Here is a 22,360-nt window from a genome sequence, read left to right as displayed (position 1 = left end):
TTATTAAAAAAATACCTATGCAGTATTCTATTCTATTCCACAGTATTTATTTATCATCCACTATGCACCAGTCTCTATGCTGAGTGCTGGGGTTAAAATGATTAATCAAAACAGGCCCACTTCAATAGAAGTTAATTTAAAAAAAAAACAAGCCCTGCCCTCAGGGACACTATAGTCTAAGGGCAAACAGACAAACAATTATGATAAAATACTGCAGGAGCTCTTCCTTCCAAAAATATTTCTCCAGTCCTAACCCTTGTCAGGCATTGCTCTGGGCATGAGGCAGACGGTGGTGAATAAAACCAATGAAAATCCCTGCCCCTAGTGGAGCTACTGTTCTGGCACTGTGATAAGGGGGGCTGGGAGGGCACATGGTGGGGTCCCTAACCTGGTCTTGGTATCAGGGAATCCTTACTGAAGGAAATGATGCTTTAGCTGATAACTAACAGCTAAGGAGGAATTGGCCTGGTGAAGGACCAGAGAGGGGCCAGAGTTCCCAACAGAGGTCCCCTGCCAGGCGGGGCAGGGAGGTGAGAGGCATCCCTGGGGACTGAGAGAAAGTCCTCCCTTTGCAGCGTCGAGAGAGACTATGGCCAGAGCTGAGCCCTGACAAGCAGGCAGTGGCTGGCGGCGGTGGGCCCTTGTAGGTCACAAGAGGCACTTGTCCTGTGGAGGCCACTGCGATGGCTGCCACGTGGAGTGGTTAGGAAAGGGACAAGAGGGCAGGCAGAGGGCTCAAGGGGAAGGAAGTGTGGTCTAGGCAAGGCTTGTGATCGGCTGGACCCATTGGAGCAGAAGATGAGGGGAGAAGGAAATGAATTCAAGACAAGGACGAGGAGGTGTTGACAGGACATGGCGGGATGTGAGTGGCGGGAGAGGAAGCCTCAGTCTCCTCATCTGAAAGATGAGGCCAATGCCCTCCTCCGTGGGCTGTTGTGGAGGATTCACTGGTATGAGGAGGGCTCTTGGCAGGGTTTCTGTCCCCTCACTGCCAGCACCCCTTCACCTGGTTTTTTGTTTGCTCCCCTCCAAGCCTATGAGCTTAGTTACAATTTTTCTGTACTTCAGCAAGGGAAAACTACTGTCTGATCTTCTAAGCCCTTGCTCCCCCCACGCCCCCAACAGGCATGCACAGAGTGTCCTGGTACAGGCCGCTGCCCTCTACTGGAACTAAACTTCCTGCCTTGCCAGCACACACTGCAGAGGGAGCCTCCAGGTGCGCATGCAGCAGGGCTGGCCTCACGCAAGTCCGCTGTCACAGCTGTGTCTGCTGTGCGCGGCACCTAGTTTTGGTGTTGTTGCCAGCGTGGCTGCTTTGAGGCTGCCCTTGGACTGTGCGCTCCTGGGAGCAGGACCCCATTGTGGGCACCTGCCACGGGCCTGACTGCGGCATCTGCCTGTGGCTGTGGATGCAGTGGGAGCCTCTGCTGAGCAAAGAGCAAATGCAGAAACAGCGTTTCCCCAAATCCCCTTGGGCACCATGGCGCCCAGTAGGGCCCGGCCAGGTTTATTTGGCGAGAAGATCTGGGTTTGTTTTTCTCCAAGCCACATGGGCGTGTGCTGCCCAGAGCCCTGGCCTGGATTCTCTTGATTATTCACTAGCAGCCTGGAGCTGCCCCTCGGAGGAGGGCTGTAGTGGGTAGAGGAGCAGCCTGGTTGGAGCAGTCTTGTTAATCTAGGTCCTCTTCTCTGAAAGAATGCTGAGGACAGGGCCCTGGGACATGCTGCCCGCCCCCCCCCCCCGCCCCCGCCAGGCTCTAGTGGGCTCCCTTTGGCCGGGAGTTGCAGCCCCACATCCTGCCTCTTTCTGCGAATACCTGCCCCTACTGGCTGGGAACCGAGGGTCAGTCTCAGACTCAGGAGTGGGGGAGGGGTGTGGAGCGGCCCACAGTGTTTTGGCTCAGTTCCATTTGCCCTGGAGATTGGTCACCAGCATGTCCCCTAGTCTTGATAGGAGGGATGCCGTGGGCCTCAGGTCCCCACTCTCCACCCCGCATGTGAACATTCAGTCCTGGCTCCTGACTCTGGGGAAGATTCAGAATGCGTGGTTTGGGGCACGTGGCTTTTGCAAAGACAGAACCTTTTATCTCCAAGCGGCCCAGGTGGGCCTGGCCAGGGCTCTGTCATTCCGGAGGGCACTGAAAACATAGTGCTTACTCAGGCGCAGTTTCCTGGGTGTGTGCCCCCTGCGCTCAGAAGGACCCCACGCTTGGTTTAATGATCCAGTGTCACCGTCTCGGAACTCCTCATGATTTTTGGCCAAGGGGTGGGGCATTTTCATTTTGGGCCCTGCCAATTACATCACTGTTCCTATTATACTCTTTGTTGTCTCTGTCTTCCCTTTTATTATCTTTTGAATTTTGAACTATGGGGATATTGAAAAAAAAAAACTTTAAAAACTAAACACCACAAAAGATTAAAACGAAGAAAGACACACTTGTTATTTGTTGTGCACGTTTAGAATGGTTCCTACGTCCATTGCAGCGCACGGGCTGCTGCATACACGCCCATGCACCACACGTCCAATCCACAGTCCGACAGACTCCTAGGAGAGCCTGTGTGATGTGCAGGGTGCCACCCCCATGAAGGACACAGAGACAAAAGTGTGCTCCAGGCCACCTGCTCCTATGTCAGGTCCATACCGCTGCCCAGGACAAGCAATTCTTACTTCACAGCTGGGTGGGGAGAAGGGGTTCCCCAGACTTTCTTACTGACTCCCACCTCATATCTTCAGTGTCAGATGACACTTGGAAGTCATAGGCTAACATCCCCAGCTCTGCTGGGAGCTCAGGGAAGAATACTTCTGTGTAGACAAGAGACTTCTGTGGTGGGCATGGATGTGGTCATGGGAGACCCTGCGGGGTCATCTTGCCTATTCCCTTCAGGTTGGGCTCTATCTGTGTTGTTTATCGCCAGAAGAAAAAGAAGATTATGGCTGTAGAGATTGCAGGGACAGAGGCTCCATGGGCTTTCCAGGCCCCTCTTCTAGTATTTGTCACTGATGCAGATTTCTTGCCTGAATCACTGATGCTGCAGTTTTTGCTCATCTCTCTGTAGGCTTAAGAAACTGGGATTTTCCTGCCCCACAAATCTCGAAGGGTTGAAAATGCCCAGAGCCCGAGAAGAAGCTGTGAGCATCTACACAGGAAAACTGCAGCTCTTCATGGGCCTGTGGAGCTTCCGCTTTCTGCTCTGCTGGAAGGAAAGGATCACTGCTGCCCTCTGTTGGTCAGTTGACAGAGACTCAAGGAGTCATCCAGAGGGCGGGGTCCCCTTTGCTTTTCTCTGGGACAGCAGCTTTGAGTCCTCAGGTAAATTCATCTTTTCACTGTTCCTGGCATGCAAGTTTGTCCTCGACCTGGGGCCTTGGCCCTTGCTGCAACCTCTCCTCAGAATGTTCTTTGTCGAGTTCAGGTGGCAGCCCCTTTCTCATTCTCTAGCCTTTGAGTCAATGTCACCTCCCCAGGGAAGCCTTCATGGACTACTTTGTCTGAAACAGCACCCAACCCCACCCCCTGTCCCTCTCTACCCCATTACCTTGTTTCACTTTGTTCAAGCACTTACCTGCTATTTGAAAATACCTGTTTAAATTCTGTGTTTACTGCCTCTCTCCCTCGCCAGAATGTCGGATCCAGGAGAGCAAGGTTGGTTACATTTGTCACTGGACCTCAATGCATCGTACATAGTAGATACTCAAAAATACTTGTTGAAAGAATAATAAATGTATCTCAACAAGAGCAACTGAGATTCAAGCAGAGGTTCTGGTCTTCAAAACCACACTGACGTGGGCAGGGCACATGCAACTCCCATTTGACAGATGAATAACTTGAAGCTCAGAGAGAGTTATGGGAGTTGCCTGAGCACCAGCAGGGAGAAAGGCACCAGTCCCCGGTGGGTTTTTCCTGCGCTCCCTCAGTCCTGCATTCTGGAGGGGACAAACAGGGGGTGTCCCAGGCCTGAACAGCTGCTGCCAGGGGTTGAGGTAGACCCTCACTCCCTGGCCCCGGTTACGAGGGAGCCTGAGCTGCACCCTTGTCCAAAGCTGTGCTGTGGCTCTTGGGGGTGGTGGTGGATGGGCTGAGGAAGGCCAGTCCATAGGAGAATATAACAGGACTCCAGAGAGAGCGGCCTGTCTGCAGAGATGTGCGTTCTAGAGCAGGGGTGTGGCTGGGAAGGGAGTGTGGCAAGAAAGCTGGAGTCCGCGAGGGAATCGTGACTCTTCTGGGGTTTGGCTGTGACATTCGGAGTTTCATCCAGGCTCAAGGGCCCAGCCCTGGCCTCTCTACACTCAGCCTGAGGCAGGGCCGCCCTCTGGTTCTGGGTCCAGTGCAGATGCGAGGGATTCAGGGCTCTGGCCGCAGAGCCTGGACTGCCATCTGAGCTTGGGTGGGCAGTGGGGCTGGTGGGGGCCCAGGATGACCAGGCCCTGCGCGTGCTCTGTCCCTGGGTGTGCAGAGCGGGAGTCTGGAAAGTCAGCAGCAACTGCTCTTGGACTGGTCTTCTGGTGAGAGCTTGATGGAGTCTGTGAGGTAATTCTCCAAGACGCTTCGATACTGGAGAAGGAAAAGAGGAGTCAGCGTTCGCATCCTGGCAGGCAGAGCTCCACCTGCCCTCTATTTCTTTTCCTTTTTTTTTTTTTTTTTTTTTTTTGCGGTATGCGGGCCTCTAACTGTTGTGGCCTCTCCCGTCGCAGAGCACAGGCTCCGGACGCACAGGCTCAGCGGCCATGGCTCACGGGCCCAGCCGCTCCGCGGCATGTGGGATCTTCCCGGACCAGGGCACGAACCCATGTCCCCTGCATCGGCAGGCGGACTCTCAACCACTGTGCCACCAGGGAAGCACTGCCCTCTATTTCTTAATGGCCAATGGTGGTCTGGCTTTCTGTTCCCCCACCTTGTGCAGTTGGGAAACTGAGGCCCGGTGGGGAGGAAGTCTTCCCCGCCCCCTCCTTCCTCACCTCCTCCTCCAGCTCCTTCCCAGGAGCCCAGAGCAGGTGGGCGGCTGCATTAGAGGCCCAGGTCTCCTGACCTCCAACCAGGTCCCGTAACTTGCCATTCTCCAGAGGGGACAACTGAGGTGATGTTTGCCCTCAGGCAGAGATGATGACGGCCCACTCCTCATTTCTGCAGGAAACCTCTCCCTGCAAACGTCCCCACACCCCAACCTTCTCTCACCGTGCCCACCTCTCAACCTCCCACCATCCTCTGAACTTCCCATGTCCAGGGATCCCTCCCTAAAATAGACTCAATGTTTCTACCGGGGCTTTTTGCTTCCTTGCCCACCCTCCCAAAGTCTCCTGTCCCAACGAGGTCCAGAGGAAGCCCCTTCTCAGTCTAACAAGCCTCTCCCCACGCAGCTGGCCACTCCTCACCTATGGCCCACCAGCTTGGTTCAAGGGTGAGGGCGTCCTTCCTCAAGGAGATGGGTTCTACACACTGAAGGGTCTCTTCTTCGAGGGATCACATCTCTTTCCTTGGCCAAGCCTCCCCCCAGTCTCCGAGCTCCCAGCATTCATGTTCTCCCCGCAGCCAGTGGTGTGTGTGTGAGGGCAGGTGGGTAAGTGGACACGCTGGTGCAGACCTGAGCTGGACAGAGCCCCCTGTGGGGCTGTCTGTCTGAAGTGCCCCTCTGAGGGGACAATTTCCAGAAGAGTGGTTGTGCCTTCACTGATTTTTTTCTCCTCCATGGCTCCTGGGCTCCGGCTATGGTGCCCAGCTGGCGAATGTCAACCAAACCCTTAGTGCCGGTGACTCTGGACCCCAGGAGGCTGTGTCAGACCTGCCTGCGGCACCCTCATGATGGTCACCCCCCAAGACACATGAGAAGGTCCCATGATGCCCCGTCACTCGCTGCTGCTGCCACACAGCAAGCAGTAGGTTAGCCTGACAGCACAGAGCTCAGGGCACCGGGCCTGGGACCCAGCCCTTCTTCCCACTGTTTGCTTCTTTTTTCTTTTCTTTTTCTTTTTTGCTGTATGCAGGCCTCTCACTATTGTGGCCTCTCCCGTTGCGGAGCACAGGCAAAGGACGCGCAGGCTCAGCGGTCATGGCTCACGGGCCCAGCCGCTCCGCGGCACATGGGATCTTCCCGGACCGGGCCATGAACCTGCGTCCCCTGCATCGGCAGGTGGACTCTCAACCACTGCGCCACCAGGGAAGCCCTTTGCTTCTTGAAGAGCCCCCATTTCTCACCCGCTCCCTGGTAGGGTGTCCGGGCCAGCAGAGCACCAGCTACCCTTAGTCAGCCGGGATGATGGGCCTTGAGTAGCCCTCAGCAAATTCTTTGGAGCTATTAGAATTTTATTTGTTTTATATATATATATATATTTTCATTAGGAAAGATTAGTGCTGGGGAGTCAGGGGCAGTGTCTCCTAATGAAAGCCTGTCCCTCTGGGGATGTCTCCACACCCCAGTTCCATCTTCCCCTCCGCTGGGGAGGATCCTAGCCCACTGCTGGCAGAGCCGGCCCAGCGCACCACAGGCCTTCCCCAGCCCCTCACCCTGAAAGAGCAGAGTCCTCCCCTGAGTTTCCTGAGGCTCCTTCCCCCAGGACTGCCCAGGTCTGCTGTGCGGGCTCGGGGCTGCACCGCCCGGGACACCATCCAGTCCTCCAGCTGGCCCCATCTGCAGGGCCCACTCACTCCACTGACAATCTGAGCCTCACAGGGAGAGATGAGGGGGAGCAGAGCATTGCTGTTTAAGTCCCTTTTTAAGCTGACTGATCCACTTCTCCCAGAAAGACAGGCTTTTGAAAAGATTCTCTTATTTTTTGTGTTTTCCTGGTCCCCCTCTCACCATAAACATCAAAGAGACCTTGCCTGGGATCAGGAACTCTCCTAGCTGGGTCTTTTGGACCCAGGGGGCAGGGCCTGTTGATTCATCACCCCTGAGTATGCCTCACCCTCACGTCCACAGAAGGCCCAGCTGGGATCATGAACAGAACCTGTGCCTTGTCCTCGAGGCCAGCCTTTGGGAGGGAGAGTCTAAGCTGAGGGCTTTCTGAGCTGCTTTGCACTTTATTAGAGGAACAAACAATGCTGCCTTTGAGGGTGTGAGAAACGCCCTCGTTCATTACACACCGGCAAAGCCTGAGGTCTTCATGCCAGCTCTCTTTACCCAATAAGAGTCACATCCTCCCCAGGTCCAAGTCAGCCCTGAGCTCTTCCCATTTATGACATCATTTCACTCGATAAGGGCATCATCTCCCTCCTCAGGTTTCCTGCAAACCTTCCAAGTCACTGGCAGTCCATTATTAGATTTCCTGTGTAATTCTTTTCTCCAGACCCCAGTCATCTTAGCAAGTATGTGCATGTCTAACTGTAAAGTAACACCATAGTGTCCTAATGCACATTTCAGAGGGGATGTGACTGTGGGAGTCTGCCCCTCCAAGCCTGGCCACCTCATAGCCCTGACTCTAGATCCTACATCCTGAGGACCTCATAAAAGTCCTATAATTTCACTAAGCTTACCTGCCTGTCAGCCTGCTTCCCTCCCGGATGTGGCAAGTTTGTCTTTCTCTAATTAATCCAAAAGGAACCGGCCTCCGTGCTGCAGTTCACGCCGGGCCCCAGCAGGGATGGTATTGCCAAGTTGGTAAGAGCAAAATCCCTTCATCCCAAATCCCCCAAAGCAGGTGGGTGTCCCTTCTTTGATTATGAGGGCATTCTTAGTCATATTTTGGAATAACTAAATACCCTAATCCTTGAAAGTGGCCAGATTGGGAAACTAACGTAACTAGCTACCTTCTCTCCTTTCAAAATGTAAACCGAGTACCTCTTCTGGCACTCTACCTGTAAGCTGCTCTTTCCATCCAGAGCTCACTGCAGAACTCAGACATTCCAAGGAACCTCAAGGAACCCCAAATGCCATGTGCTCCATTGCCTCCTCCTCGTGTGACACTTTTGCTTTCCCCTCTCTTTTCTATCTTGGTCTATAGCATCACTAATCAATCATCCCTCCGTTTGCCAAGCTAGAAACCTCGGTATCAACCTCAACAGCTCCTGATTCCTTCTCTCCTACATTTGATCATCATCAATCCCTGATGGTTCTCCCTCCAAAGTCTCTTTAATCTACCCCGTCCTTGCCGTCTTCATCCTCTCATGCCTGGACCTTTCTGAATCACCCATCAAGCGTATCCTCCCTGCAGCATGAAACTTCCCTGCTGAAAGCCCTTAGCCATAGCTTTCATTTAAAAATAGCTACCTTTTATTTAATGCCTTCTCTGTGCTACCATATTATTTTATTTAGCCCTGGCAACAGCCCCATGAGGAAGATACTATTACTTGTACTTTAAAGGGAAGGAAGTGATGGCTTAGGGGAGGCTGTATGACTTGTCAGGGACACAGTGAGTAAGAGGTAGAGCCAGGAAATAAGCCAGACCCACCCGGCTTCAGAGCCCAGCTCTTCCTACCCCAGGCTGCGGCTCCCTCCTTATTCTAGCAGCACCTCTCACGTCTTCCTCTCCAAATACTCTGGGCTGGTGTGAATGAGCACATGACCTCCCTGGGAAGGAGGGGAGAGCTACTTGTAGGAAATGTCCTTGAAAACTCCTGTTTGATTTTAAAGTATAGATTTGGAAACTCCAGTTTCACCTTAAAAATCCGTGTGAGTTTTTACATTCAGTGCTCGAGTAATTATGTTTATTTTAGGGTGAAATGTTTCCCTTCCAGATTTCTGAATAATAGAGACATTGCTGGAAGATGCGCCCTGCTGGCCTCCGTACTGGGCCCCTGTGTGCCCTGGGAGTCTGGTAGCGGGTCTAGAGGTCATGGGCCTACAGCATGAAGTCCAAGGTCTGGTTGGGGCTCACCAGGCCTTCATGGTCTGGTGCTGTTGGCCTTGAGAGCCCCATCGCTCACCTCGGCCCAGCGGCCCCACTTCCCTCCATGCCACGGTTCTTCCTCTTACAGACGGAGCCCACAGTGGTCCCTCACGTGAGCCCTGTGGACTCACGCCTGGGCCTCTGCCACGCCCTTCTCTCCGCCCTTCTGCGGCTCTTGCTTGTGCTTTCAACGGCCTACCGTGTCCCCCACGCAAACTGCATATGACCTTTCAACCTCCAACTCACATGTCACCTCTCTGGGCAGGCATCCTTGCCCGCCTTCGCCACCAGCACCTCTGAGTCACCTCGATGCCTTGGCTGTGTCCCCTCCCCGCCCCAGCCTATGGCACCTACCTCACTCCATGACAGTCTATCTGTTTTCTTTTTTCTTTTGTAAATCTATATGTTTTGTCTTTTCCATTATGGCCTATTACAGGATATTGACTACAGTTCCCTGTGCCATACAATAGGACCTTGGTGTTTCTCCATTCTATATATACGAGTTTGCATCTGCTAGTCCCAAACTCCCAATCCTTCCCTCCCCTCCCCCCTCCCCCTTGGCAACCGCAAGCCTGTTCTCTCTGCATGACCTCCGGTTTTGGATGCCTTACTCCTTTACCTGACCGTGGGGCCACTGAAGTCCACATCTCCAGCCCTAGCCTGACAACTCAAGAACGTTTATGGGATGGAATTATTTCCATCTTATGAGGAAATTGAGGCTCAGAGAAGTCATATGTCTTGCCCAGGGGTCCACTTGAAAGCATGAGGACGGGATCAAACCCAGGTCAGTCTGACTGCGGGTATCACACCCGTGAACGCCAAACTTCTCATCGGTAAATTTCCCCCATCATTGTGAGGGACTGACACGGGGTCGCCAATCCATTCTTTTGCCAAGTAAGGACAATGGAAAAGAAAAACAAGCAGACAAACTACCATCCACTCACATCACTGTGTCATAAAAGTGACACAGCAGGAAGGACATAGTTTCAAGAATGAAGGACACTCCTTCTCCAGAAAGGACAGTTGCTAACTACACACAGACACTGGCTGTGGGTTGAGGGAGCTTCCCTGTGACTGAGCACCTGGCGATCACTGCACTGTGTTTGTGGAGGATCAGTGATCACGTATCACGCTATGAGGTCAAAGAGCATCCCTCACCTTCCAGGGGACGGCATGAGCAGGCACACCTGTGTCACCGACTGTGTGATAGAGCAGCACTTCTTGACCATGTGCTAGAGATAGACACCCCTCTTCTTCCTTTTAACATGACACAGTGAGGGCTGGGGGCCGGGAGGGGAAGCATGAATAATAGCACACGGGGGCAACCTCCGAGATGCAGGCAACGGGGTGTAAGGGTGGCAGGCTCGAGCCCTCTCCCTGGGCAGCTGCTAGGGGTGGCTGCTGTCCCTCTCCTTTGTGGACAACCCACAGGGCAGGGCCAGGCAGACCTGTGACGGCAGGCCCTTCCACAGAGGGGAGCCCTCCGACTGCCCATCCTCATTCGCTCCTTTCCTCAATTCAGAATCACTGCCGTGATGACCTCCCCACTTCCAAGAAGCCCACCTTGATTGCATATGGCAGAATAATGAAACATGCTGAGCCCCTCCCTGTGCAAATCTCTCACGGACCCTCTTCAGAGTTTCTGAACTCTATATCAGAATGGCATTAAAACTCTGCTAATACTTCCAGGTGACCTCTGATCTTCCTCTTCTCTCTCCCTCTTCTCTCCCCTGCAGTGTGGGCTGTGTGTCCCTCCTCTGAGGCCCCATCACCAGTCCTTGCCCACCATACAGTGCCTGCACTGCAGCCACTCCTGTGCCGATCTGTCTCCGTTATGAGAGCAAGGGACCTCGGAGCCCTGGACGGGACCTGACACACGTGACATACTCAACACATGCTTGTTGAGAGACTGCACCAAGTGGTCTACATCTATCCATCATTTTGATTGGAGGATGTCAGCAACTCCCGCAGGCTTCATTATTCCACTTGGACCAATACTTGGCACCTTGGGGCTTCCCTCCCATCAGTGAGGACTGAACTAGAGCATTACTTTTCAAACTCTTACTAAATTAGAGTCTCCAGGGGTGAGGTATCGAACTGTATTTTTTAGAAACTCCACAAATGATAACCAGCCGGATTGAGGGACCACTGATGATGGATTCTAAGGAAGCTTGATGCCTCTGGTATTCTGTGGTTCCAGAATTGGAATACTGTTGAGCCCATTCAACAGCTGATTAATTAAGATGATGAGCAATCCTGTCCCACCCTCGTCCCTCCCAATATATACTTTTCTGGACGCTCCTGAGTTGCCCCATCCTAGGGGGCAGCTGGCAGCTGCCACTCACCCTTGACAGAGCCCGACTGGCCAGCATCTCGAAGGCTTGTACCACATTGATGTCATTCTTGGCACTGACTTCAAAATAGGGAATATCCTTCTCTTTACACCAGTCTTGGGCTACCTCCTGTGGCACCTGCATGAGGGGAAGAAATGATCACTGTTCCTGTGTCCCCATCTCCACCATCCCCACCATGACTATCACCATTATCACAGTCCCACCTTCCCCACCACCACTCTCATTTATTGAGAACTTTCCATGGGTCTGTAAGTTTACAGGTGTTATTATTATTTTTAAAATTAATTAGTTAATTAATTTATTTTTGGCTGCGTTGGGTCTTTGTTGCTGTGCGCAGGCTTTTCTCTAGTTGCAGCGAATGGGGGCTACTCTTCGTTGCGGTGTGTGGCCTTCTCACTGCGGTGGCTTCTCTCGTTGTGGAGGGCGGGCTCTAGGCACATGGGCTTCAGTAGTTGCGGCTCGCGGGCTCAGTAGTTGTGGTGCATGGGCTTAGTGGCTCCGCGGCATGTGGGATCTTCCTGGACCAGGGCTCGAGCCCGTGTCCTCTGCATTGGCAGGTGGCTTCTTAACCACTGCGCCACCAGGGAAGCCCCACGTGTTATTTTTTAACATAAGCCAATGAAGTAGCTATTGTTAGCTCCATTTTACACATGAGGAGTTCGAGGACTGGAGTGTGTGGGGCTGAGCAGGGTTTGAATACAGGCCTGGAAGAATTAGAGCCCTCTGAACTATGCCATCTTCTTAAGGCCTACACTAGGAGCTTCTTCCTGCCATTGACTCCTTCCTCAGTTCCTTCAAAGGGAGGTGGACATAACAGACACTAGCCAGGGAGGGAGGACTTCCTTCTCCTGAGCTGGCTGACCAGGCCCACGCTGCTGGGCAGAGACTCAGGTCCCTGTTAACCCTTCTTCCTCAGGGTAGAGTCTTTGGAACAGTTGATAAGCTCCCACTCTGGGCCAGATACTAGGTTAGACATCTGATCCTATTAACTCACTTAATCCTCTAACAACCTTGTGAAATGGGTCTTTTTAGCTTCACTTTATAGATAAGAACACTGAGCCTCAGAGAGGTTCAGCAGCTTGCCTCAGATCACACAGCTAAGGAAGGCAGAACTTGGATCCAGCCACAGCTCAGTGGTCCCATGGCATCTGCACTGCCCTCTTCAGGGCACTGCACAAGAATTCTGCTGGTCTGTCTCTCCCACTGGACTGCAGGTTTCTTGAACTCAGGGTCAGGACTTTTAGCTCTTGGCCTGGCACCATGAACCACTCAGTACAGGCTGAATGAATACGGCTCTACCCAAATGCAAACGCCAATCACAGTTTGAGGATTAGATTGGAGAATGCTCTGGCAGCCAGTGGGTTCCTTCCAAAGACATTGGTTCCTGAGTTTAGTCTAATCAATTATTTTGGGGAAGAGGGAATGACCATATATTGATATTTGCTGTGCCTGATACTTTCTAACCATTATTTCACTTTAAGGGAGCCAAGGTTTTTCTCATGGAGAAAGAATCATTCTGCCCCTTTCCTTGAACCCAGGGCAGCCAGGGGGAGATCTGAGACTGTTCCTTGTCACATTGTCTCCTGCAGGTTCTGGAAAGCCTAGCTTACTGGGATTCAAGGAACCATCACTGTCCCCTGTCTCTTTGGCCCTTGCTGTCCTGGCCTCAGGAGTGGCAGCAGGCCCCAGGGACTCATGGCTCTCTTTCACAAAGCCTCTGTTGTCCAGTGGCATTGCTCTGGTATTGTGAGGCTCGCTTCCTAAGACTGCAGGGTAGAAACTGGGGTAGCTAAGCAGCCTGCCCTTTGGGGAGCCCAGATGACACCTCTGGTCCCCCACGCTCAGTCTCCCTGGAGCTGCTGCACTTCAGCAGAGCAGGGAGAGAGTCCAGGCCATGGTCTTGGTCTCTGATCTCTAAGGTCCTCCTGCCTTTTGGGGCGAGGGGCCCCCGAACTGGCCACAACTGCTCTGTTCTGTGGAGCATAGATGTCCTTGATCTGGTGAACAACCAAGAAGCCTAACAGATCGGGGAAAATCCTGAACTATGTGGATGAAGAATCAAGGATGGCCAAGTTGCTGATTATTATTGTCCTTACTAGTAACACACAAATAAATAATCATTAGAAATTAACATGTTATAATAATACCTTGATGGCATCTTTGGAATCCCAAAGGTTTTGCATCTTTTAAAGTTCTTTAAAAGACCTTAGGGTGGGCTTCCCTGGTGGTGCAGTGGTTAAGAATCCAACTGCCAATGCAGGGGACACGGGTTCGAGCCCTGGTCCAGGAAGATCCCACGTGCTGTGGAGTGACTAAGCCTGTGCGCCACAACTACTGAAGCCAGTGTGCCTAGAGCCCGTGCTCCGCAACAAGAGAAGACATGGCAATGAGAAGCCCGTGCACCGCAACGAAGAGGAGCCCCCGCTCGCCACGACTAGAGAAAGGCCACACGCAGCAATGAAGAGCCAATGCAGCCAAAAATAAATTTAAAGAAAGAAAGAAAAGGAATAAAAGTTTAAAAAAAAGACTTTAGGGCAAGGACTGGACTTACTCTTCTTATTGCTCCCCCTTCTTTATATCCTACTGCCACCAGCTAATGAGCATTTTTCTGGGCACATCGTTGGTGCTCAGGAGTTGCAGTAAAAATGGAAGTAAATTGCAATGAAGTCAAGTGTCTCTGCTTCTCCAAGAAGCAGGGAGATTCTTCATATGCTATGGCATGAGAAGCTGAAGCCCAGACTGGTGCCCAAGGTCACCCAGAGACAAAGCTAGGAAGACAAGCCCACACCTACAGCCCGAAGATCTCTCTGTCCCTTCTCAACCACTGACAGTGACTGGGCCTGCCCAGAGTCCGGTTATGACAGACGTTTTCTCTCACTTCTCCCCGATCATTCTCTGTCTGGTTTTTACGGAGTGATTAAATACACACTCTAGAATATCAGTTGAGATTGTGCTGCAAATTAACATTCCTTTTATATCCCTCACCTCTCCCACTCAACCTCAGAATGTCGCCCTGGGAAGAAAATGACCCACACAGCACTTTTCCCTTCCAATTCTAGTTACAGCTTCATGATTTTTAAAATCATCTTGTCTTCTTTTATTTATAAAATAAAGCTATTTATAATTTAGGCTCTGACTGTGGAAATAAACTCAGGGTGTCAGCCGTGGGGACATGGGAAGTATGAAAATTTTGAAAGTGTTACTTCCATTGATTTTGTTTTGGCTGACAATATACTACTTTTTTTTTTTTTTTTCGGTACGCGGGCCTCTCACTGTTGTGACCTCTCCCATTGCGGAGCACAGGCTCCGGACGTGCAGGCCCAGCGGCCATGGCTCACGGGCCTAGCCGCTCCGCGGCATGTGGGATCTTCCCAGACCGGGGCACGAACCTGTGTCCCCTGCATCGGCAGGCGAACTCAACCACTGAGCCACCAGGGAAGCCCTATACTACTTTTTAAAAATTAATTTATTTTTATTTTTGGCTGTTTTGGGTCTTTGTTGCTGTGCGTGGGCTTTCTCTAGTTGAGGTGAGCAGGGGCTACTCTTCGTTGTGGTGTGTGGGCTTCTCATTGTGGTTGCTTCTCTTGTTGCGGAGCACGGGCTCTAGGCCTGAGGGCTTCAGTAGTTGTGGCACGTGGGCTCAGTAGTTGTGGCTCGCGGGCTCTAGCACGCAGGCTCAGTAGTTGCGGTGCATGGGCTTAGTTGCTCCATGGCATGTGGGATCTTCCCGGATCAGGGCTCGAACCTGTGTCCCCTGCATTGGCAGGTGGATTCTTAACCACTGCACCACCAGGGAAGTCCCGACAATATACTATTAACATTTTACTTTCCCTGTTACAATTTGGCTTGTTCATTAAAAGTCAGATGTTTGACAAAATTAGTCCACTTTGCAGACTTTAATTTATGATGCTTTTCCATCTCATATGCATTTAATTAATTAATTTGTTTGTTTGTTTGCCTTTGGCCACACCACATAGCATGTGAGATCTTAGTTCCCCAGTCAGGGATTGAATCTGTGCCCCCTGCAGTGGAAGCACGGAGTACTAACAACTGGACCGCCAGGGAATTCCCTAATGTGCATTTATTTATTTATTTTTGCGGTACGCGGGCCTCTCACTGTTGTGGCCTCTCCCGTTGCGGAGCACAGGCTCCAGATGTGCAGGCTCAGCGGCCATGGCTCACGGGCCCAGCTGTTCCACGGCATGTGGGATCTTCCCAGACCGGGGCACGAACCCACGTCCCCTGCATCGGCAGGCGGACTCTCAACCACTGCGCCACCAGGGAAGCCCCTATTTATTATTTTTTCCTTTTTTTTTTTTTAACCTCTTTATTGGAGTATAATGCTTTACAATGGTGTGTTAGTTTCTGCTTTATAACAAAGTGAATCAGCTCTACATATACATATATCCCCATACTTCATATGCATTTAAAATGATCAATTGTGTGTGTTAAGATTAGTGTACCGATACATCTTAAACCAATCAAAAATAACAAAGAAAACATAATCCCAATGTTATGAATCAGCAGTAAGTTAGAAACTGCCTGAGTGTAGAGCAAAGAATTCACGTCCTAGTGAATAAATTCCTTGCAGCATAGATGCTAGCAGAACTGTTCTTTCCAATAAACTAATTTTTTTTTCACTTTTACCTTGTGTAGAAGGTGTAGGCGTTTTAAGAAAAATCTAAGTCAGTAATTTCTTTAAAATTATCCTGGTGAGGTATTGATTGATTGATTGTGGTAAAATATACATAAACATAAAATTTACCATTTTAACTATATTTAAGTGTACAGTTCAGTGGCATTAGTACATTCACATCTTTGTGTAACCATCACCACTGCTCATTTCCACAGCTTTTTCATCATCCCACATCTAGCATATATGTTTTAAATATTCATTTTCATTTTGTTAAGTAGGAAGAGCTTCCCGATCTTCCCAGCCCACACCTTGGAGATATTAAATTAAGGAGGGTAACAGTCACTTCCATGTATTAAGATTGCCACGTGCTTTGTAGGCATCATTGCCTATAATCCTCAAACAACCTCATGAAATCTGAGTCTGGTCTCTATTTCACAAAGAAGCTGGAACTGGCCAAGGACACACACGAATTTGAGCATGAATTTGAGCCCAGAGAAGGTGCCCCTTCCGGTGGCCCTCAGCTCTCATCCACTCAACCCTGTGCAAGCGGGGAGCGTCTCCAGCCTGGATCTCCAAGCCCAGGGTGTGCCTCTCAGCAACTGGCGGTGTCCCCTGCTGGGTCTGTGCCGTTTGAGGGCAGCCGCTTCCCAGCCTCACCTCTAGCTCCACGATCCTGGGTCTCTGGACTGAAGTCCCTCTGCTCTCCCCACTTCCAGTTCCTCCTCTCCACCTCCCTGTGCTCATTTCATGGCTGCGAGCACTTCCTTACCTCTGTTCCTCCTGCCTCCCTTCAAGCCCTTCCCTTGTCACCCTCTCCAGTGCGGGTTATTTCCACACCCTACTCAGTACAGACCCCAGAGACCTGGATGGGCTTGCCTGGGTCTTTGCTGCTTCTTTCAAACTTTTATTCTTCCTCTCTCTGCAGAGCAAAGCTCATCTCCCTGCAGCTGGGATCGGACCCCCTCTACCCCTCTGAGTCGTCACCTATGCCTCCCATCCTGCCAGGTACCCCCTGGTTCACTGAACACTTGCGATCTCGTGAAGCTTCCTCTGCATGCAGCCCCCAACGCTCACGAGAGCCTCACACTTCCTTCCCCTGTAGCCGTCTTCACCTTCTCTCCACTCAGCCTCTCCTTCCCAGGCCCAGACCCAGGGCCTCCATTGTCTGGTCTCCTTTCCCCCCCCCTCCTTCTGCCCTGTTCCTCAACCTCTGACAGCCTCCTGGTTCTTCAGCCTCTTCTTGTCTCTCCTCTTTCCTCCATGGGTTCTCAGTGAGTCCCCTTGCAGCTCTGTTTTTCAGCTACTCTTGTCTGGAAAAACCTTCCATCAGGTCCCTGGCTTTTACCCCATGTACCACGGTTGAAGAAAAACACAACATAGACTCCACTTCAAACTCCTGGTCTCCTGAGCCCTTGGTGGCACCCATCACTTCTGGTCTTTGTCCCTGACTAGCCCCTTCACCCGTTGCTCTGCCCATCAGCTCTGGTCTTTGTCCCTGACTAGCCCCTTCACCCGTTGCTCTGCCCATCAGCTCTGGTCTTTGTCCCTGACTAGCCCCTTCACCCGTTGCTCTGCCCATCAGCTCTGGTCTTTGTCCCTGACTAGCCCCTTCACCCGTTGCTCTGCCCATCAGCTCTGGTCTTTGTCCCTGACTAGCCCCTTCACCCGTTGCTCTGCAGAGTGACTGGCACAACTTCACCATGATTCTGGAGACTCCTCCTGGGCTCCCTTCTCAACAGAAGATGGTGCCTCTTATTTCACTGAGGAAACGTCGGACTCTCAGTCTTGAACTCCCTCGACTGCCCACCCCACGACTTGCAGGTATATGAAGCAAGATGTGAAATGGAAGCTTTGGCAGAGACACTACAGTGTGATTGATGCCAGGTATCAGGTTGGTTGGGAGACAGACCACCCCTGGGACCTTTCACATTTCCAAACGTTCATGACCAAGAATCTGCTAGATGACTCTAACACCCCGGCATGGAATAAAAGGATTGAAAAGGAGGTTAGAAAGGATTTTTTGGGGGGGGCGGAGAGTTGTGTTGGGGGGACACCCCTCCCAAGAGGGAGACCATGTAAGGCCTCACCTCTGGCCAAAAGAGGCCACTTGGAAAGGTTAACATATGACCCCTGGAGCTTGGTGGCTACAGTGGATTGGTATCTGATTGCATCTGAGGGATTTAAGGCAAAAGGCAACAGGGCAGAGAGAGGACAGACTGCACTGAGAACGAATTACCCTTGGCCCTACAATGGAGCCAGAATGCATGGGTGTGCCTTATGAAAGAGAGGCGGGCTCCACAGAGAGCTAGCCAGCCTGGAGCTGTTGTAAACCCCATCAGGAAGAGTGTCTGCAGGAGGAGGGGACCCCATGGAGTGGAGGATGGCTCTTAAGCTCCTACATTAGGAGCTGAGGAAGAATATGCAAGACCCTTGTCAGGGGAGGTACAGTTAAATGTTCCCAGTGGAAGCTTCTTAGGACCCAAAGGAGTAATCCACCAAGAGACAAGTTGAAATACCTGTTGGGTCCGGAGAGCACAAACTATCTTAAGACAGTACCAGTCAAATAAGGGTGTTTTCGCTTCTCCTGACCTCTTATCCCTCTTTTTGCTTCATTCCTGATGGGGTCTGAAACCAAAATTATCCTGAGAAGGGGAGGAAGTGTGGACACATAAAGTTGGCAATGAGATGCCCCTCCTAGACAACAGTGTTCTCACTTGCAGCTGGCCCCAGTGGAAAGAAGAGAGACCCCTTGGCTGTGAATGAACTTAGGACTTTGATTCTTATTTGAGATTGGATATTTGTAATTAGAGAATTGACACTAAATTTGCAACCTGAAGTTCCCATAGAATTGATGACTTCTAGATTTCTATTTCCAGCACAGACTTCTCCTTTGACGTTTCATTCTTATGTGTTCTAAAGCTTACTGGTCATTCCCAATTAGTTGTTCTCCAAGCTCCTCCAACTCAGCGTGTCAGAACCAAACTCCTCTCTCTCTCTGAACAAGAGACTCTTCTTTATGGTGGTAATAGTTTAGTTGGAAGCACCACCGTCCATTCATCCACCCACTCACCCATCATTCCAAATGATGCCTCAGTTCTCCTATCACTTTTCTCCATTTGAACACTTGTGAAAATGTGGTTCAAATATGAACCCCATTTATTTTCTCTATTTGAAACACTAAGACAACTTGTTCAGACGCTCTTTTTGGTGTCCTTTGGGCTTTGTCTGGCACAAGAGCATCTTTTATAAATTGTCTACTTTTATTCTTTTCTCATTAGTAGGCAACGATGAACAGAGCTCTACTCAATGCCACTGCAGTGGTGAACACCTACATAAGTGTGGTCACCGCAGCCATGGAGCAAGCAGATCATTTGTCAAGTGGCTGGCCAGGTGATATAGAATATGCTTAAGCTAATAAGAAATAAATACTGTATTACTACTTTCCCAGAAAATTTGTAGTTTCAAGAATTCATAACTGCAGACCCCCTATCTGACCCTGGTTAGAAATACTGTTCTACAGGTTAATTCAAATCCCACCTGCCTACTTCTGATGCCTTCATTCTTCCATTCCCTCTCTCTAGACAAAATTGCCTTCGGCTCTCAGCTCACATCATTCTATTTCTTACCTTTGTTCTTGCTGTTTCTTCAGCCTGGAACCCACTTCCTTATAGGAAGCCCTTTCTATACTCTGGGCTTAAGTAGATAGATGCCCTTTCACTATGGTCCCCAAATATCCAAGGTGTATCTCTATGATTGCTTATGATTTATCTTATTGTATCATAAGTGTCTTTAAATTATCTGCATCCATTACTAGATTGTGAAATTCTTAAGGTAAGGACCCTGCCTGATTCAACTCTGTATGTGTGGGACTTAACTCAGTGCCTGGCATATAGCCAGTCCTCACATGTTTGGTAAATGAATGAATGAATGAGTCAGCGGTACCTGCCGGTCTGCCAGATCGATCTTGTTCCCCAGCACCACCATGGGGTAGGACTGCTCCATTGGAATGGTTTTGGCCAGAACATCATCCCTCCAGGTTTCCAGGGCTTCAAAGGTCTCCAGGTCAGTGACATCAAAAGCCAGGATGCAGCCATCAGAGCCTTTGTAGAAGGTAGACACCATGGAGCGGAATCGCTCCTGTCCTCCTGTGTCCCAGATCTGGAGGGGAAGAACAGAGGCTCCATGGGGCTGTGATGAGTGGCTGAAGGTATGCCCAACCAGGTCACATCATGTCAAAACTTCCTTTTCTGGGTAGGGGGCAGATAGCCCTGGCACAGGTGCACGAGGTCCTTTCACACATGGGCATCACACACCCTGTCACCCATGTACACTATAGAATCTCTGCAGTAATATTTAACATCCCAAGAGTACTTTCACATCTGAGTCCTCATTTTCCACCTGGGGCGTCAGGACAGTCATTGTTCTTCCACCTGATAGATTTGGACCTTGGGAGTGACTTGCCCAAGTCCACTTGGCAAGTTTTCCAGGGAACCTGAGCCTTAGGGTGGGGCCTCTTAATTCTGGATTAATGCTCTTCCTTCTAGATCAGGGATCAGTAAATTTTTCCGTAAAGGGACATATAGTAAATAACGTAAGCTTTGCAGACTATACACCGTCTGTTGCCACTACTCAATTCTGCTGTTGTACTGTGAAAGCAACCAAAGAGACCGTGAGTAAACAAACGGGCAGGGCTGTGTTCCAATAAAACTTTATTTTCAAAAGCAGATGGCGGACAAGATTTGGCCCATGAATTAAAGTTTTCTGATCTATGTTCTAGACTCTTCTAGCTCCTGGTGCACATTGCTGTGTGAGTGGCCATCCACGGAATGTGGGGTGATAGTCAGGTGTGTATATTGAAGAGGGAATGAGAGGGCAGCTCACCTGTAGCTTCAAAGTTGTGTCATCCAGTATGATAATCTTGGAGAGGATACTAGCTCCCAGTGTGGTCTGATAGTCCTCATAAAATGTCTTGTGCACGAATCGGTGGAGGAGGGAAGTCTTTCCAACACTAAGGAAAAAACCCAGACACATGTGGACACACACACACACACACACACACACACACATATCCATACCTTTCTCAACATCTTACCATGACCCTCTCACCACTGTCTCTCTCTGAGATTTTGAATTTCTAACATTTGCAGTTTGAGTAGCTTGCTAATACTAGGGAATGGACACAAGAAGCAGGGACCAAAGTGAGCAGAGAAGTTTGCAGAGAGCTGAGTGCCTCACAGCAAAAGGTTCAGGTCTTTCCTGAATGTGGCAGGAGGTAGGAGGGCAAAGAGATGCTAAATGGCTTGCCTAATTCACACACCTAGTTACTGAAGAGTTAAGTGCAGAGCTGCGGTCAGAAACCAGGTAGCCTGACTCCCAGTCTCTTTCTCCCATCTCAGTTCCCTTCCCTGGGGTGGAATGCCCTCCCTGGTGCCACTCTGAATCAGAAAGGGACCCATGCAAGGTGGGAGCACATACAGGACGTCTCACTGTTCTTGGGTAGGGGCTTCTTCCCAACCCCCAGACCCCGAGCTGAACTTGGCTTACCCCAGGGATCCAATGATGATGAGCTTGAGGTCCACCTTCTTCTGAGGATTCATGGAGGGGCTTCAGAGCCTGTAGGGAAACAGAAGTCATCTACATGCTGGCCAGAGTAACCCTGTGGCCATTGTCACTGGGGCTGGTCTCTACTTTCCCCTTGTCATGTGCAGAACTCTGTCCTGGGATCGGATGGGTTTGTTCTCCAAAAGAGGCGGATGACTCAGCAACCCTTACACACCCACCTCCGCACCCCCCCCGGGGGTCTCTCTGAGGCTGGAAGGATGGTGGCCCCGCCCTGTAGGACAGGCACACCTCTCACCTTTCAGCTCTACCAACCCCGTGGAGCACCAAGGCTGGACTGGACTGAACAGAGGCCTCGCAGACAGCCTGTGTTCCAAGCCTGGAGCCAGGGATGGAGGGAAGAGGAGATGGGGGTGGGACAAGGGGTCCATTGTTAGGACTGCTGAGAGGCTTTGGATGGAAGAGTGGCCTTCCTTCAGCCCGAGGTGTTGCTGCATTGGCAGAATCAAAAGGCTCTTCTCTAATGCAGCTGGTGGGGGTGTAACTGGTACATGTTTCTGGAAAGCTGCTCGGCACAGAGTATTGAGAGCCTTAAACATGTCCCTGCCCTCCACTTCTAGGAATTTGTCCTAAAAACATAATCTGAAACGCAGGCAAAGCCTCTTGTTCAAGAATGTTCTTTCCCAGCGTCATTTATAAACATCCAACAATAAAGAAAAAAAAAATCATGGCACACGATGAACTATTAAGCAGTCGTTAAAATGGAGTTTGTGAGCATATTATAATAACGTGGGAAAACGCTTACACCACAGGATCTAAATGAAAAACAGAAGACACTAAACTGTACATACCATACCGCCCCCCCGTATTGAAATGAATTCCTACTTGCATGGAAAAAGATCTAGAAAGAAATATATAAAAAACGTAAGTGGTTAATTCTGGGTGGTAGGAAACTATGATTTTAACTTTGTTCTCTATACTTTTTAGTAC

The 22,360-nt window shown here is 50.6% G+C and overlaps 1 protein-coding gene across 2 annotated transcripts; it reads right to left on the bottom strand.

Moving 5' to 3' along the window:
• Nucleotides 1-4,472: 4,472 nt before the first annotated feature.
• Nucleotides 4,473-21,408, bottom strand: RAB7B (RAB7B, member RAS oncogene family; the record flags this gene model as incomplete). 2 transcript variants are annotated; one of them, XM_082672621.1, is made up of 5 exons in its annotated part: nucleotides 4,473-4,553; nucleotides 11,167-11,292; nucleotides 19,754-19,969; nucleotides 20,693-20,819; nucleotides 21,356-21,408. In XM_082672621.1, 5 exons carry the CDS (start codon nucleotides 21,406-21,408, stop codon nucleotides 4,473-4,475), a joined length of 603 nt encoding a protein of 200 aa, XP_082528747.1. The 2 variants fall into 2 exon arrangements, with proteins under 2 accessions (XP_082528747.1, XP_082528748.1); XM_082672622.1 differs by lacking the exon at nucleotides 11,167-11,292.
• Between the last annotated feature and the right edge of the window lie 952 nt (nucleotides 21,409-22,360).

This window comes from Grampus griseus (genome assembly GCF_964374135.1).
Source record: "Grampus griseus genome assembly, chromosome: 1".
Classification (NCBI taxonomy): domain Eukaryota; kingdom Metazoa; phylum Chordata; class Mammalia; order Artiodactyla; family Delphinidae; genus Grampus; species Grampus griseus.
The sequence above is the reverse complement of the archived record's forward strand: the minus strand, read 5'-3'. Positions and strand labels throughout refer to the sequence as shown.